General features: G+C 46.7%; 1 protein-coding gene across 1 annotated transcript; it reads left to right on the top strand.

The window, feature by feature from the left end:
• The first annotated feature begins 2,002 nt into the window (after positions 1 to 2,002).
• On the top strand, positions 2,003 to 15,831 carry LOC122612296 (titin). The gene is given in 8 exon segments (XM_043785797.1): positions 2,003 to 4,135; positions 4,251 to 4,517; positions 4,646 to 4,713; positions 4,770 to 4,831; positions 4,888 to 7,614; positions 7,617 to 9,623; positions 9,626 to 9,739; positions 9,742 to 15,831. Coding segments are annotated over 8 exon segments (12,765 nt in total). The 5' UTR covers positions 2,003 to 2,569; the 3' UTR covers positions 15,696 to 15,831.
• The last annotated feature ends 6 nt before the right edge of the window (positions 15,832 to 15,837 follow it).

Genomic DNA, 15,837 nt, shown 5'->3' with positions numbered 1-15,837 from the left:
GCCCCAACCGACGGATAGGCTCGATCACGTCGAGAATGTCCAACATGCGCAGCTACCCGTAGTCATTACAATTCATTCGCCGCCATGGCTTTTAATTGTTTATAATTTTTTGAGGTACAAGTGAGCAATATAATATATTCGCCATGCTACGTGACTGGGCCCCTCTTCATGCCCATATGGGCATCGATTGAATCCGAAGCGAATCCGAATTCGGGTATTCGGGCGTAAGAGAATGTCGTTTGCAAGTCGCCCTAAAAGTGCATTGTGCAATGGCTGGAGCAGCAGGCGGTAAAAAAATACATTTTCGGAGATCTCGACATTTCGGCCAACTGCCAAATAAGGGCTGACATGGACACACGTTACCTTGATGTGCGTTTCGGCTCATTGTTGAATTAAATTTAATTGAACTTGAGGCTATGCGACAGCCGAAACTTGCGCATAAATTTCGAGCACGCCCCTGCCGATGATTCGGTCTCAGAATTTTATTTCAGTTCCAAGGAAACTTGGTGAGATGAGAGATGTCATCATAGCCACTCTCGATACAGCGATCTGCGTAGATCTGTCTCCCTAATTAGTCGGTGCCCATGTTTTCCGGCGCACTGCACCCAGTGGCACAGTTTCCAATTGGCATTTGATCTGAATTGTAGCTCGTTCCAGATCCAGTTGCACTTTTATGCCCATGCCCATTCCCATGCTGAATGTTGTGTGCCGTGAATTGCTAAGCAGGCTCCACTGTGGCCGCTTTTATTTTCCACTTTAATTTTGCATTTGTGTCTTACTTCTATTTGTGTGATTTTATTTTGTGTACCCGTCCAGCAAACAAGTTTTGATTGCTTTTGGCTTCGCATGAAAATGAGCGGCGCTGCTCGTTGCTCATGCCGCGTATGACGTCAGACCTCGAATTAAGCAAGGAATTGGGCTTTGCTTTTCGTGATAGCTTGATTCTCCCTGTATACACACAAGGTTTGGAGGTCACACGGTGTTCCTCAGCCATTGTGCAGCTGATCTATTGCACTCCCCATTCGGACATATCCACTTCCAGATACTTTTCATTGGCACCCACCCAAAGGCCGTTATAAATCAATTGGGCCATTGAGTGAATCGGGCATTATGGCGAATAAATCTTGATCTTAGCGTGGCTTACTCAGCTCCGCCGGAGACGCCCACGTAGCGCCGCAGCCGCAGCCGCTCGGCTAGACGATCTCTGAATGTATCTACAAACATGGCCAGCATGTGCTGACTAATCGGTGTCTAATGCTATTCAAATTGAATTGTGCATCCGACAGACGCAGCCGTTAGCCCGGCCTAATTTGGTTTGCCAATTTCGCATTTTGTGCCAATATTGTTTTGGAAGACTGTTTGCTACGCAGGCGCACGCCCTGGAAGTTCGTGCTGCTCCGTTTTGTGTACCTGACAAGCTCAAACAGAAAGACCGCCGGCATCGGGCGTCAAACATCAGACATCTGTTTGTTTTGTTTTTATTGCCACTTTCACAAAAGATCGATGCGGTGTGCGTGCGGTTTTTATTGGCTTATTGAACCCAGTCTTCGTGGCAGACCGGGCCAGGGGCGGATCTAGACCACTTTTGGAAAAAACCAAAAACTTTCAATTTTAACGAATATTTTACGATGGAGGTATTAAGATTACACTGTTTCACAAAATTTGGTTTTTTAATTTAACCCCTAAAAGTACCATTGTCTTACATTTGCTTGGCTAAGATTCGTGTTAGTATAGCGTGAGGCTTAAATATTTTCCCCAAGTTTCAGCTCCCTTGAATCCACGCCTGGAGCGGCCTACGCATCCGTCGGAATCCGAAAACCTACGCTGGCCTGGCTTTAACTTTTTTGCCTTTTGCGAAGGCGTCGCTGGCTCTCGCTCGCACCAATGGCCGAAAGCCCACTAAAAACGCTTCTGCCGGCGCCGCTGCCACCGACTTCAGCCGGCAGCACAGATAGTCGGTCGAAAGCAGCTCCAGACGCGATCAGTACGTTTTGAGTTGTGCTTCGCGACGGTTGGTGATCTTAAAAGTGCTCCGAACACGAACAGTGCCCGCAGTCTCTCAGTTTTGGTGTTATTTTTTGTGGCTCTGCATCTGTATCTGTATCTCGATCGCCTCCAACCCGCTGCATCCGTAACTCTCTCCCCCTCCGAAGTGCGTGTGTGTGTGTGTGTGAGCGAGAGTGCTAAGCTTTTTGCTCACACGTCTAACGGTTGCCAAAGTGTGCGTATCGGTGCCTTAACTTGAACCATGGGTCGCATGTTCGTGTGCGTCTAATAAATATATTTAAAAATAAGCATTTCGACATACCGTCGTGGAAATTATGTGACACACACCAGTCCAAATACCAACAAGCACGTTCCATTCATTCGCGCGTTAATATTAAAAAGTCATCCGAGTGCCAAAAGCAACGAAGCGAGCAATAATTGTGATTAATAACAACGAAACAAACGAATTCCGACCGCAAATTAGCCGCATAAGGCCATTCAAATAGCAATAGTCCAGTCAGGTGCACTACTCACGGCACCCAAACGGTGATTACCTCATCTGTGTCAGCGCTCCGCCAGCAAAATGGTATCAAAAAGCAATAAAAAGAAACAAGTGTCTCAGCAGCAGCAGTCGCAGCCGCAGCAGCAGCAGCAGACGTCTACGTCGCCGCCGCCAGCCACATCGACCACAACATCAACGTCGTCGTCGGAGGCCACGAAGCTTACCAAAAAGCTGGGTCCCGATGCGTTCGCCACTCTGACCACCAGCAACAGCTCCAGTTCCATGCAGCACGAATCGGTGACGTATGGCGGTGATCCTGTCGGTGCCAGCACTTCGGGTGCTTCTCTGCCAGCTGCTGGAGTGAGGAGCTACAGCAGTCGCAGCCAGAGCAAGAGCAAGGCATCCCAGTCGCATTCCTCCTATACAGAGCAATCTCAGTCCCAGCTGCAGTCCGAGCAGTACAGCAGCAAGATCTCGCGGGATTATGCCAATCAGAAGATCATCTCATCGATTGATCTGCTCGAAAGTGAAAAGAAGGATCCAGTATTCTCGGTGCCCATCGAAGTGGTGGAGATCACAACGCCCACGCTCTCCGTCTCCGCCAGCGGGGGCAGTGTCTCGAAAATGTTTACGTCCTCGTCGATGTCTTCCAGCCAACAGCAGCAGCAGGCCAGTAGCTCCAGCTCGTACTTCCAAGCCACAACCAGTTCCAGCCAGAGCGCCAACGAAACGCTGATTGCCAGCGAGAGAGCCGATACGGCTACCGGTATGACATCATCCGGGGCGAGGAAACAGGTTGGCTTCGATACAGACACTAAGACAGTGACAAACGCCACCACCACCAGCAGCAGCAACAGCAACATCAGCAGCAGCACAAGCACAAGCACAAACATCAACATCAACACCAGCGGCAGCCGCAGCAGCAATTTGACCGAATCTCAGAGCGTGCCAAAGCTGCCAATGAGCGGAACAGCTGATGCTCCCACATCGGTGACGTCGCAAGGCTACCCCGAACCGGTTGCCGCGTCGTCTGGCACGACCACAACAAAGGCGACGTCATCGACGCGACGCAACGATAAACTGGAAGTGGCCAGTGCTAACACAGCTGTTGATAGAGCTACGTCATCGTCGTCGATGGTCGACCAGAGGTCCAGCAAAGAGGTCAGCGAGAGTTCAGTGCTAAAAAGCTCCACCAGCAGCAAGCAATCGAAGACTTCGTCCAAGAAGGAGGTGTACGATGTGAAGACCAAAACCTGGACGGAGTACAGCGATGGCAGTTCTCAAGGACCCAGTAAGACCCGGCCGACCTTCGAGCGGTATGTCAGCAAGGAATCCGATGGCAGCTCGAAAGTAACGTACAAGAAGAAGATATACGACAGACGCAACAATCGGTGGCGCGTGGTGGACGAACGGACGGTGGACAGCACCGCCGACACGGGCTATCCCGAAATAGTCGATGATGTCATTAACACAACAAGAACCACGTACACCACCAAGGTGTACGACACGAAGCTCGGCAAGTGGACTGTTGTGGACGAGAAGTCGTTCACTGATACGAAAGCTTTTGTGCCCAATGACATTGCTCGTGAAATCGAGAAAGATAATACCGATGTTGCAAACATAACGACTACAACGGAGGTGACGAAGGTAAGTCGGTGATTGTGCGTGCCTGCGTATGGGCGTTCGTCGGACTCTCCCAAATACCATCGAACACTTCGGTGGGTGAGTGTTCCCGTTTGATACTAAGGTATTTTTTAATTAGATTTTCGATGCGAGCATCAACGACTGGCGCGTTCTGGACGAGAAGGTGCACACGGATGTTATTGAGAAGATCGTAGAGGCTCCCAAAAAGACCATTTACGTGGACGAGTTTGTGGAGATTGAGAAGAACACCTCGATTTCTGAGAACAACGAAAACATAACCCTGAACTTGAATGAGACATCGAAACACAAAAATATTACCGAAAATATTTATGATGAAATCGATTATGTGCGCACTGATAAGCAACGCCTAAACGACTCAAGAACCGTGAGTAGATTAGCTAAGCAAAGAAACTAAACATTTCTGAAAATCTAGTTTATCAGAAAAACGTGGTTTAGTTTATCTGAACTTAAAAATTATAATTTATTAATAGTTTGTTTTGCTTTTATCATTAGCGAGGAGTTGCAAAAAACAAGTCAACAACACATAGTGAAAGATGCATTTGTGAAATCTGCACATGCGGGTATGATTTAGTGTCCTCGTACATAAGTTGTCATGCTAATAGCATTTTTATTTTAGGCGACACCATTGCTCAAGCAGTACAACAAAATTAACAGAAAATACGGTTATTCAAACCGATGGTAAGTGTAATAGTATAAATAAATTATAAAAAGTTAACCCCTTGGAGTGTCTACAGATAATGTTGACGAAGCATATACAAGGATACGTACAAATACATGGTCGAAAAAAGATAATGGAAACATTCCCAAGCAAAACGAAGACATTCTAGTGGACTATATAGTCATTAAGAAACCAGAAGACAACTTAAGACCAGAGGGAGACTTTATAGTTCCTCCAAAGGAGCCATACAAGCCGGGAGAAAAACGTGATAAGATTGTACATACCGACAACCTCCGTACAGAAGGAGAAATGACTTTTGTAGAGAGGGAGGAATACCAATATACTGTTCGTCCGGGATATGTTAAACCTACCGACAATCTAAAGCCAGAAGGCGAGTTTTACAGTCCAGAAAAACCTAAGTACCAACCAGGAGATCGGCCTTCTCAAGTGCGACACAAAGATAATCTAAAGCCAGAAGGCGAATTTTACACGCCGGAGAAACCGGGATACGCCCCAGCCGATCGTCCCATACAAAAAAAACCGGTGGATAACCTCAAGCCAGAAGGCGAATTTGCTTCACCAGAAAAACCCCAATACACCCCTGCCGAAAGACCTGAAAAAATTATAAGAAGTGATAACTTGCGAACTGAAGGAGAAATGACATTTGTGGAGCGAGAGGAATATCAATATGTTACACGACCGGGACAAGTCAAGCCAACGGATAACTTAAGACCAGAGGGTAAATTTTATAGTCCTGAAAAGACAAGCTATCGCCCTGGCGAACGTCCATCTCAAGTGCGTCCAGTTGATAATCTTAAACCAGAAGGTGACTTTTATGCTCCCGAAAAACCAGGATTTCAATCTGCAGAGAGACCAGTTCAAAAGAAACCGGACGACAATCTTAAACCAGACGGGGAATTCGAAAGGCCAGAGAAACAAGTTTACAAGCCAGCCGATAAAACTGAAAGAATAATTCGGAAAGATAATCTTCATACGGAAGGAGAAATGACGTTTGTAGAAAGGGAAGAATATCAATATGTGGTACGTCCTGATCAGGTTAAACCATTGGACAATCTTAAGCCTGAAGGAGAATTCTACAGTCCCGAGAAACCTAAATACAAGCCTGGTGACAGACCTTCCCAGGTTAGGCCCGAAGATAATCTTAGAACAGAGGGGGAATTCTACACACCGGAGAAGCCAGGATTTATGCCTGCTGAGAGGCCAGAGCAAAAAAAACCATCGGACAATCTTAAGCCTGAAGGAGAATTCTACAGTCCCGAGAAACCCAAGTACAAGCCTGGCGAAAGACCTTCCCAGGTTAGGCCAGAAGATAATCTGAGACCAGAAGGTGAATTCTACACACCAGAAAAGCCAGGATTCAGGCCTGCTGAAAGACCAGTTCAGAAAAAGCCACAGGACAACTTAAAACCGGAAGGCGAATTCGTGAAGCCTGAGAAACAAGTTTTCAAGCCGGCCGATAAAACTGAAATAATTATTCGGAAAGATAATCTTCGTACGGAGGGAGAAATGACGTTTGTAGAGAGGGAAGAATATCAATATGTGGTACGTCCTGATCAGGTTAAACCATCGGACAATCTTAAGCCTGAAGGAGAATTCTACAGTCCCGAGAAACCTAAATACAAGCCTGGCGAAAGACCCTCCCAGGTTAGGCCAGAAGATAATCTGAGACCAGAAGGTGAATTCTACACACCAGAAAAACCAGGATTTAGGCCTGCTGAGAGGCCAGAGCAAAAAAGACCATCGGACAACCTTAAGCCTGAAGGAGAATTCTACAGTCCCGAGAAACCCAAGTACAAGCCTGGCGAAAGACCTTCCCAGGTTAGGCCAGAAGATAATCTGAGACCAGAAGGTGAATTCTACACACCAGAAAAACCAGGATTTAGGCCTTCTGAGAGGCCTGAACAAAAGAAACCACAGGACAACCTTAAGCCCGAAGGCGAATTCTACAGTCCCGAGAAACCCAAGTACAAGCCTGGCGAAAGACCTTCCCAGGTTAGGCCAGAAGATAATCTGAGACCAGAAGGTGAATTCTACACACCGGAGAAGCCAGGATTTAGGCCTGCTGAGAGGCCCGAACAAAAGAAACCACAGGACAACCTTAAGCCCGAAGGCGAATTCTACAGTCCCGAGAAACCCAAGTACAAGCCTGGCGAAAGACCTTCCCAGGTTAGGCCAGAAGATAATCTGAGACCAGAAGGTGAATTCTACACACCGGAGAAGCCAGGATTTAGGCCTGCTGAGAGGCCCGAACAAAAGAAACCACAGGACAACCTTAAGCCCGAAGGCGAATTCTACAGTCCCGAGAAACCCAAGTACAAGCCTGGCGAAAGACCTTCCCAGGTTAGGCCAGAAGATAATCTGAGACCAGAAGGTGAATTCTACACACCAGAAAAGCCAGGATTCAGGCCTGCTGAAAGACCAGTTCAGAAAAAGCCACAGGACAACTTAAAGCCGGAAGGTGAATTCGTGAAGCCTGAGAAACAAGTTTACAAGCCGGCCGATAAAACTGAAAGAATTATTCGGAAAGATAATCTTCGTACGGAAGGAGAAATGACGTTTGTAGAGAGGGAAGAATATCAATATGTGGTACGTCCTGATCAGGTTAAACCATCGGACAATCTTAAGCCTGAAGGAGAATTCTACAGTCCGGAGAAACCTAAATACAGGCCAGGCGAAAGACCTTCTCAGGTTAGGCCCGAAGATAATCTTAGACCAGAAGGAGAGTTCTACACACCAGAAAAACCAGGATTTAGGCCTGCTGAGAGGCCCGAACAAAAGAAACCACAGACAACCTTAAACCCGAAGGCGAATTCTACAGTCCCGAGAAACCCAAGTACAAGCCTGGCGAAAGACCTTCCCAGGTTAGGCCAGAAGATAATCTGAGACCAGAAGGTGAATTCTACACACCGGAGAAGCCAGGATTCAGGCCTGCTGAGAGGCCCGAACAAAAGAAACCACTGGACAACCTTAAACCCGAAGGCGAATTCTACAGTCCCGAGAAACCCAAGTACAAGCCTGGCGAAAGACCTTCCCAGGTTAGGCCAGAAGATAATCTGAGACCAGAAGGTGAATTCTACACACCAGAAAAGCCAGGATTCAGGCCTGCTGAAAGACCAGTTCAGAAAAAGCCACAGGACAACTTAAAGCCGGAAGGTGAATTCGTGAAGCCTGAGAAACAAGTTTACAAGCCGGCCGATAAAACTGAAAGAATTATTCGGAAAGATAATCTTCGTACGGAAGGAGAAATGACGTTTGTAGAGAGGGAAGAATATCAATATGTGGTACGTCCTGATCAGGTTAAACCATCGGACAATCTTAAGCCTGAAGGAGAATTCTACAGTCCGGAGAAACCTAAATACAGGCCAGGCGAAAGACCTTCTCAGGTTAGGCCCGAAGATAATCTTAGACCAGAAGGAGAGTTCTACACACCAGAAAAACCAGGATTTAGGCCTGCTGAGAGGCCCGAACAAAAGAAACCACAGGACAACCTTAAACCCGAAGGCGAATTCTACAGTCCCGAGAAACCCAAGTACAAGCCTGGCGAAAGACCTTCCCAGGTTAGGCCAGAAGATAATCTGAGACCAGAAGGTGAATTCTACACACCGGAGAAGCCAGGATTCAGGCCTGCTGAGAGGCCCGAACAAAAGAAACCACTGGACAACCTTAAACCCGAAGGCGAATTCTACAGTCCCGAGAAACCCAAGTACAAGCCTGGCGAAAGACCTTCCCAGGTTAGGCCAGAAGATAATCTGAGACCAGAAGGTGAATTCTACACACCAGAAAAGCCAGGATTCAGGCCTGCTGAAAGACCAGTTCAGAAAAAGCCACAGGACAACTTAAAGCCGGAAGGTGAATTCGTGAAGCCTGAGAAACAAGTTTACAAGCCGGCCGATAAAACTGAAAGAATTATTCGGAAAGATAATCTTCGTACGGAAGGAGAAATGACGTTTGTAGAGAGGGAAGAATATCAATATGTGGTACGTCCTGATCAGGTTAAACCATCGGACAATCTTAAGCCTGAAGGAGAATTCTACAGTCCGGAGAAACCTAAATACAGGCCAGGCGAAAGACCTTCTCAGGTTAGGCCCGAAGATAATCTTAGACCAGAAGGAGAGTTCTACACACCAGAAAAACCAGGATTTAGGCCTGCTGAGAGGCCCGAACAAAAGAAACCACAGGACAACCTTAAACCCGAAGGCGAATTCTACAGTCCCGAGAAACCCAAGTACAAGCCTGGTGAAAGACCTTCCCAGGTTAGGCCAGAAGATAATCTGAGACCAGAAGGTGAATTCTACACACCGGAGAAGCCAGGATTCAGGCCTGCTGAGAGGCCCGAACAAAAGAAACCACTGGACAACCTTAAACCCGAAGGCGAATTCTACAGTCCCGAGAAACCCAAGTACAAGCCTGGCGAAAGACCTTCCCAGGTTAGGCCAGAAGATAATCTGAGACCAGAAGGTGAATTCTACACACCAGAAAAGCCAGGATTCAGGCCTGCTGAAAGACCAGTTCAGAAAAAGCCACAGGACAACTTAAAGCCGGAAGGTGAATTCGTGAAGCCTGAGAAACAAGTTTACAAGCCGGCCGATAAAACTGAAAGAATTATTCGGAAAGATAATCTTCGTACGGAAGGAGAAATGACGTTTGTAGAGAGGGAAGAATATCAATATGTGGTACGTCCTGATCAGGTTAAACCATCGGACAATCTTAAGCCTGAAGGAGAATTCTACAGTCCGGAGAAACCTAAATACAGGCCAGGCGAAAGACCTTCTCAGGTTAGGCCCGAAGATAATCTAGACCAGAAGGAGAGTTCTACACACCAGAAAAACCAGGATTTAGGCCTGCTGAGAGGCCCGAACAAAAGAAACCACAGGACAACCTTAAACCCGAAGGCGAATTCTACAGTCCGAGAAACCCAAGTACAAGCCTGGCGAAAGACCTTCCCAGGTTAGGCCAGAAGATAATCTGAGACCAGAAGGTGAATTCTACACACCGGAGAAGCCAGGATTCAGGCCTGCTGAGAGGCCCGAACAAAAGAAACCACTGGACAACCTTAAACCCGAGGGCGAATTCTACAGTCCCGAGAAACCCAAGTACAAGCCTGGCGAAAGACCTTCCCAGGTTAGGCCAGAAGATAATCTGAGACCAGAAGGTGAATTCTACACACCAGAAAAGCCAGGATTCAGGCCTGCTGAAAGACCAGTTCAGAAAAAGCCACAGGACAACTTAAAGCCGGAAGGTGAATTCGTGAAGCCTGAGAAACAAGTTTACAAGCCGGCCGATAAAACTGAAAGAATTATTCGGAAAGATAATCTTCGTACGGAAGGAGAAATGACGTTTGTAGAGAGGGAAGAATATCAATATGTGGTACGTCCTGATCAGGTTAAACCATCGGACAATCTTAAGCCTGAAGGAGAATTCTACAGTCCGGAGAAACCTAAATACAGGCCAGGCGAAAGACCTTCCCAGGTTAAGCCCGAAGATAATCTGAGACCAGAAGGAGAGTTCTACACACCAGAAAAACCAGGATTTAGGCCTGCTGAGAGGCCCGAACAAAAGAAACCACAGGACAACCTTAAACCCGAAGGCGAATTCTACAGTCCCGAGAAACCCAAGTACACGCCCGGCGAAAGACCTTCCCAGGTTAGGCCAGAAGATAATCTGAGACCAGAAGGTGAATTCTACACACCGGAGAAGCCAGGATTCAGGCCTGCTGAGAGGCCCGAACAAAAGAAACCACTGGACAACCTTAAACCCGAAGGCGAATTCTACAGTCCCGAGAAACCCAAGTACAAGCCTGGCGAAAGACCTTCCCAGGTTAGGCCAGAAGATAATCTGAGACCAGAAGGTGAATTCTACACACCGGAGAAGCCAGGATTTAGGCCTGCTGAGAGGCCCGAACAAAAGAAACCACAGGACAACCTTAAGCCCGAAGGCGAATTCTACAGTCCCGAGAAACCCAAGTACAAGCCTGGCGAAAGACCTTCCCAGGTTAGGCCAGAAGATAATCTGAGACCAGAAGGTGAATTCTACACACCGGAGAAGCCAGGATTCAGGCCTGCTGAAAGACCAGTTCAGAAAAAGCCACAGGACAACTTAAAGCCGGAAGGTGAATTCGTGAAGCCTGAGAAACAAGTTTACAAGCCGGCCGATAAAACTGAAAGAATTATTCGGAAAGATAATCTTCGTACGGAAGGAGAAATGACGTTTGTAGAGAGGGAAGAATATCAATATGTGGTACGTCCTGATCAGGTTAAACCATCGGACAATCTTAAGCCTGAAGGAGAATTCTACAGTCCGGAGAAACCTAAATACAGGCCAGGCGAAAGACCTTCTCAGGTTAGGCCCGAAGATAATCTTAGACCAGAAGGAGAGTTCTACACACCAGAAAAACCAGGATTTAGGCCTGCTGAGAGGCCCGAACAAAAGAAACCACAGGACAACCTTAAACCCGAAGGCGAATTCTACAGTCCCGAGAAACCCAAGTACAAGCCTGGCGAAAGACCTTCCCAGGTTAGGCCAGAAGATAATCTGAGACCAGAAGGTGAATTCTACACACCGGAAAAGCCAGGATTCAGGCCTGCTGAGAGGCCCGAACAAAAGAAACCACTGGACAACCTTAAACCCGAAGGCGAATTCTACAGTCCCGAGAAACCCAAGTACAAGCCTGGCGAAAGACCTTCCCAGGTTAGGCCAGAAGATAATCTGAGACCAGAAGGTGAATTCTACACACCAGAAAAGCCAGGATTCAGGCCTGCTGAAAGACCAGTTCAGAAAAAGCCACAGGACAACTTAAAGCCGGAAGGTGAATTCGTGAAGCCTGAGAAACAAGTTTACAAGCCGGCCGATAAAACTGAAAGAATTATTCGGAAAGATAATCTTCGTACGGAAGGAGAAATGACGTTTGTAGAGAGGGAAGAATATCAATATGTGGTACGTCCTGATCAGGTTAAACCATCGGACAATCTTAAGCCTGAAGGAGATTTCTACAGTCCCGAGAAACCTAAATACAGGCCAGGGGAAAGACCTTCTCAGGTTAGGCCCGAAGATAATCTTAGACCAGAAGGAGAGTTCTACACACCAGAAAAACCAGGATTTAGGCCTGCTGAGAGGCCCGAACAAAAGAAACCACAGGACAACCTTAAACCCGAAGGCGAATTCTACAGTCCCGAGAAACCCAAGTACAAGCCTGGCGAAAGACCTTCTCAGGTTAGGCCAGAAGATAATCTGAGACCAGAAGGTGAATTCTACACACCGGAGAAGCCAGGATTCAGACCTGCTGAGAGGCCCGAACAAAAGAAACCACATGATAACCTTAAACCCGAAGGCGAATTCTACAGTCCCGAGAAACCCAAGTACAAGCCTGGCGAAAGACCATCTCAGGTTAGGCCGGAAGATAATCTGAGACCAGAAGGTGAATTTTACACACCAGAAAAGCCAGGATTCAGGCCTGCTGAAAGACCAGTTCAGAAAAAGCCACAGGACAACTTAAAGCCGGAAGGTGAATTCGTGAAGCCTGAGAAACAAGTTTACAAGCCGGCCGATAAAACTGAAAGAATTATTCGGAAAGATAATCTTCGTACGGAAGGAGAAATGACGTTTGTAGAGAGGGAAGAATATCAATATGTGGTACGTCCTGATCAGGTTAAGCCATCGGACAATCTTAAGCCTGAAGGAGAATTCTACAGTCCCGAGAAACCTAAATACAAGCCCGGCGAAAGACCTTCCCAGGTTAGGCCAGAAGATAATCTGAGACCAGAAGGTGAATTCTACACACCAGAAAAGCCAGGATTCAGGCCTGCTGAAAGACCAGTTCAGAAAAAGCCACAGGACAACTTAAAGCCGGAAGGTGAATTCGTGAAGCCTGAGAAACAAGTTTTCAAGCCGGCCGATAAAACTGAAAAAATTATTCGGAAAGATAATCTTCGTACGGAAGGAGAAATGACGTTTGTAGAGAGGGAAGAATATCAATATGTGGTACGTCCTGATCAGGTTAAGCCATCGGACAATCTTAAGCCCGAAGGAGAATTCTACAGTCCCGAGAAACCTAAATACAAGCCTGGCGAAAGACCATCTCAGGTTAGGCCGGAAGATAATCTGAGACCAGAAGGTGAATTCTACACCCCGGAGAAGCCAGGATTCAGGCCTGCTGAAAGACCCGTTCAAAAGAAGCCAGATGACAACTTAAGGCCGGAAGGAGACTTTTACAGTCCTGAAAAGCAACCTTACAGGCCTGGAGAACGTCCTTTGCAAGTTCGACCTGAGGATAATTTACGACCCGAAGGAAGTTTCTTTGCTCCTGAAAAGCCAGAATACATGGCAGGAGATCGACCGGTACCAAAGAAACCTGTTGATAATCTAAAGCCCGAAGGCGAGTTCTTTACTCCCGATCGACCAAAATACAAACCAGCCGATCGAGTAACTGTTGTAAGGCAGAAAGATAACTTAAAGGTGGAGGGAGAATTCTACGTTCAAGAAAAAGAGGCCTTTAAGCCTGCTGAAAGACCTAAACAGAAAAAACCTCATGATAACTTAAAACCAGAAGGCGATATGGTTATACCAGAAAAGGACAAATATAAGCCTGCCGATAAGGTGACAAGAGTTATTTATAAGGACAACCTTCGCAGTGAAGGAGAAATGACTTTCACGGAAAAAACTGAGTATCAACATATTGTTAGACCCACCCCAGTGAAGCCGGAAGATAACCTGCGAACCTCTGGTAAGTTTTATGTCCCTGAAAAGCCTGCTCATACCAATGGTGAACGCCCCGAGCCGGTTAAGCCTAAGGACAATTTGAAACCAGAAGGTATAATGTATACACCGGAAAAACCGAAATATGAGTCCGCTGCCCGTCCAGAACAGAAGAAATATGCCGACAACTTGAAACCCGAAGGTAAGATGCACATTCCCGAAAAGGATGGGTACCGGCCTGCCGATAAGGTGAAGACGGTTATTAGAAAAGATAATTTAAGAACCGAGGGCGAAATGACATTCACCCAGAAGGAGGAATACCATCATGTTAAACGGCCGGAGCAAGTAAAGCCAAGTGATAATCTTAAAGTAGAAGGTGAATTCTATACCCCCAATAAAACCACCTTTAGGCCTGCTGAGCGACCAATTCAAAAGAAACCAAAAGACAATCTTAAGCCGGAAGGTGAATTTTATAAGAGAACAGACCGAAGCGAGACCGATAGCAAGATCGTTACAGAAACCATTAAGAGAGAAACGCCTAAACGTCCTGTTGACAATCTAAAGCTAGAAGGGTCTATGACCGTAACCAGAAGAGATGACTACAAAAATACAGCCCAAACAACGGTTGAGAAAGTTCAGCGTACTCAAAAAATTAACCACAACAGTTCATCAATTACCTTGGGTACTGATACTACAATCCGAAAAACAACAAATCAGATGAACTATGTGTCTGGCAAGGACGCTGTCAAACAAGTCGATTCGAATGGTCAAAACCCGGTTGACGGTCTCATTGTTGTATCTACAACAAAGGTAACTACTGTCATAGGAGGACGTCATAAGAAGGAACCAGAAACCGAGTATGTCAAGAGGCCGGCAAAGGTAAACGTAATAGAAAATGTTGCCAAGAATACTACTACGACAAACATCGAAAACACTCAAAACATTCATAAAGAATCGACGTCTTTGCAAAGAAACCAAAACGTCATTAAAAATTCTGCCTTAATTACGGAAAGTATCACGGGCACGGATTTATCCAGTAACGCCATTGAATCTAGTCGTAGACTTTTAACCGATAAGAACACTGGCGACATAAGTTCAAGAGTTATTTCCAGTGGATCAGTCTCTAATAACGTGGCTGGCGAATCATCGTCTCGCGTGATTTCCGGCAGAAATGCTACTACTAACATGACTGAGAATTCGACTTCACGAGTGGTGTCTGAAAGAAACGTATCCAGTGATGCAATTGGCGAAACCAGCACTCGTATTGTATCCGGAAGATCTGCCTCCAATAACATTATCGGCGATACAACAAGCCGTGTTCTGCCTGGAAGCACAGTGGGACATAACATCAGCCAAGACTCAACATCTCGAACGGTCTCAGGGGGGCGAACTTCCACAAACAACATTGTGACTGGAAGCACAGCCTCACATATGACCACATCAAAGCACTTCCATCACCGAAAGAGCGAATTCTCCTCAGAAGCCGACGTCTCCAACACGGTCTTCCATCGCAAGAACGTAACCACCGATTCGAATACAGCCAATGGCAGTCTGACGTCCAATGGAAAGATGCAGCGCAAGAGCATATTAAATCTACACGAGCAGCCCTCGAGCTCCACCACCTATGGTGGGGAGCGTCAGAGTTACAGCAGCATCCATCGCCAAAACCGGGACTCTGACGCAAATGCAACTTTTACGACCGAGCGTCGTACCTGCAACGTGCACAAAGAGAACCGGGAGCACAACGTGAAGAACTCATCCTCAATGACCCGCATTATTTCTGGTGGGGCCACCGGTTCGAATGCCGAACGGTCAACGGTGACACGCAGCCAAGTTTCGGGTGGTGGCGGCATTGATTTTTCGTCTCAATCTCATTCCCACACCGGAAGCCACACCAGCCGTCACCGAGGAAATCAGCAGGTGTCCAGCTTAGGCAGTGGCATCGATTTCCCCTCCTACAGTGCTCATGGTCACACGGAGCGTGTGGTCACCCGGCGAGGAAATCAGTCCTCAATTAGTCTGGGCAATGAAAAGTTCACCGGCTCCAGTTTGTACAAGAGCGAATACATAACTGCCCCAAAAACGACGTGTGCTGTGCATAAGATTAAACAAGGTGCATTCCAACATACAAGGAGTACTCAAGAACACAAGTTCTTCAAGACCTCAAACTAATAGTGCCCGACTACAAGTATATACATATCCTTTGCTTTACTAATACAGATATCCCATATTAATGATAGGCTAAGCTTCCATGACAATATACGTTTTATACAATATACAAGCCAATCCGAAAACGAAGATTAACAATAAAGAC

This window comes from Drosophila teissieri, chromosome 2R (genome assembly GCF_016746235.2).
Source record: "Drosophila teissieri strain GT53w chromosome 2R, Prin_Dtei_1.1, whole genome shotgun sequence".
NCBI lineage: Eukaryota > Metazoa > Arthropoda > Insecta > Diptera > Drosophilidae > Drosophila > Drosophila teissieri.
This window is presented reverse-complemented; position numbering and strand designations above follow the sequence as displayed.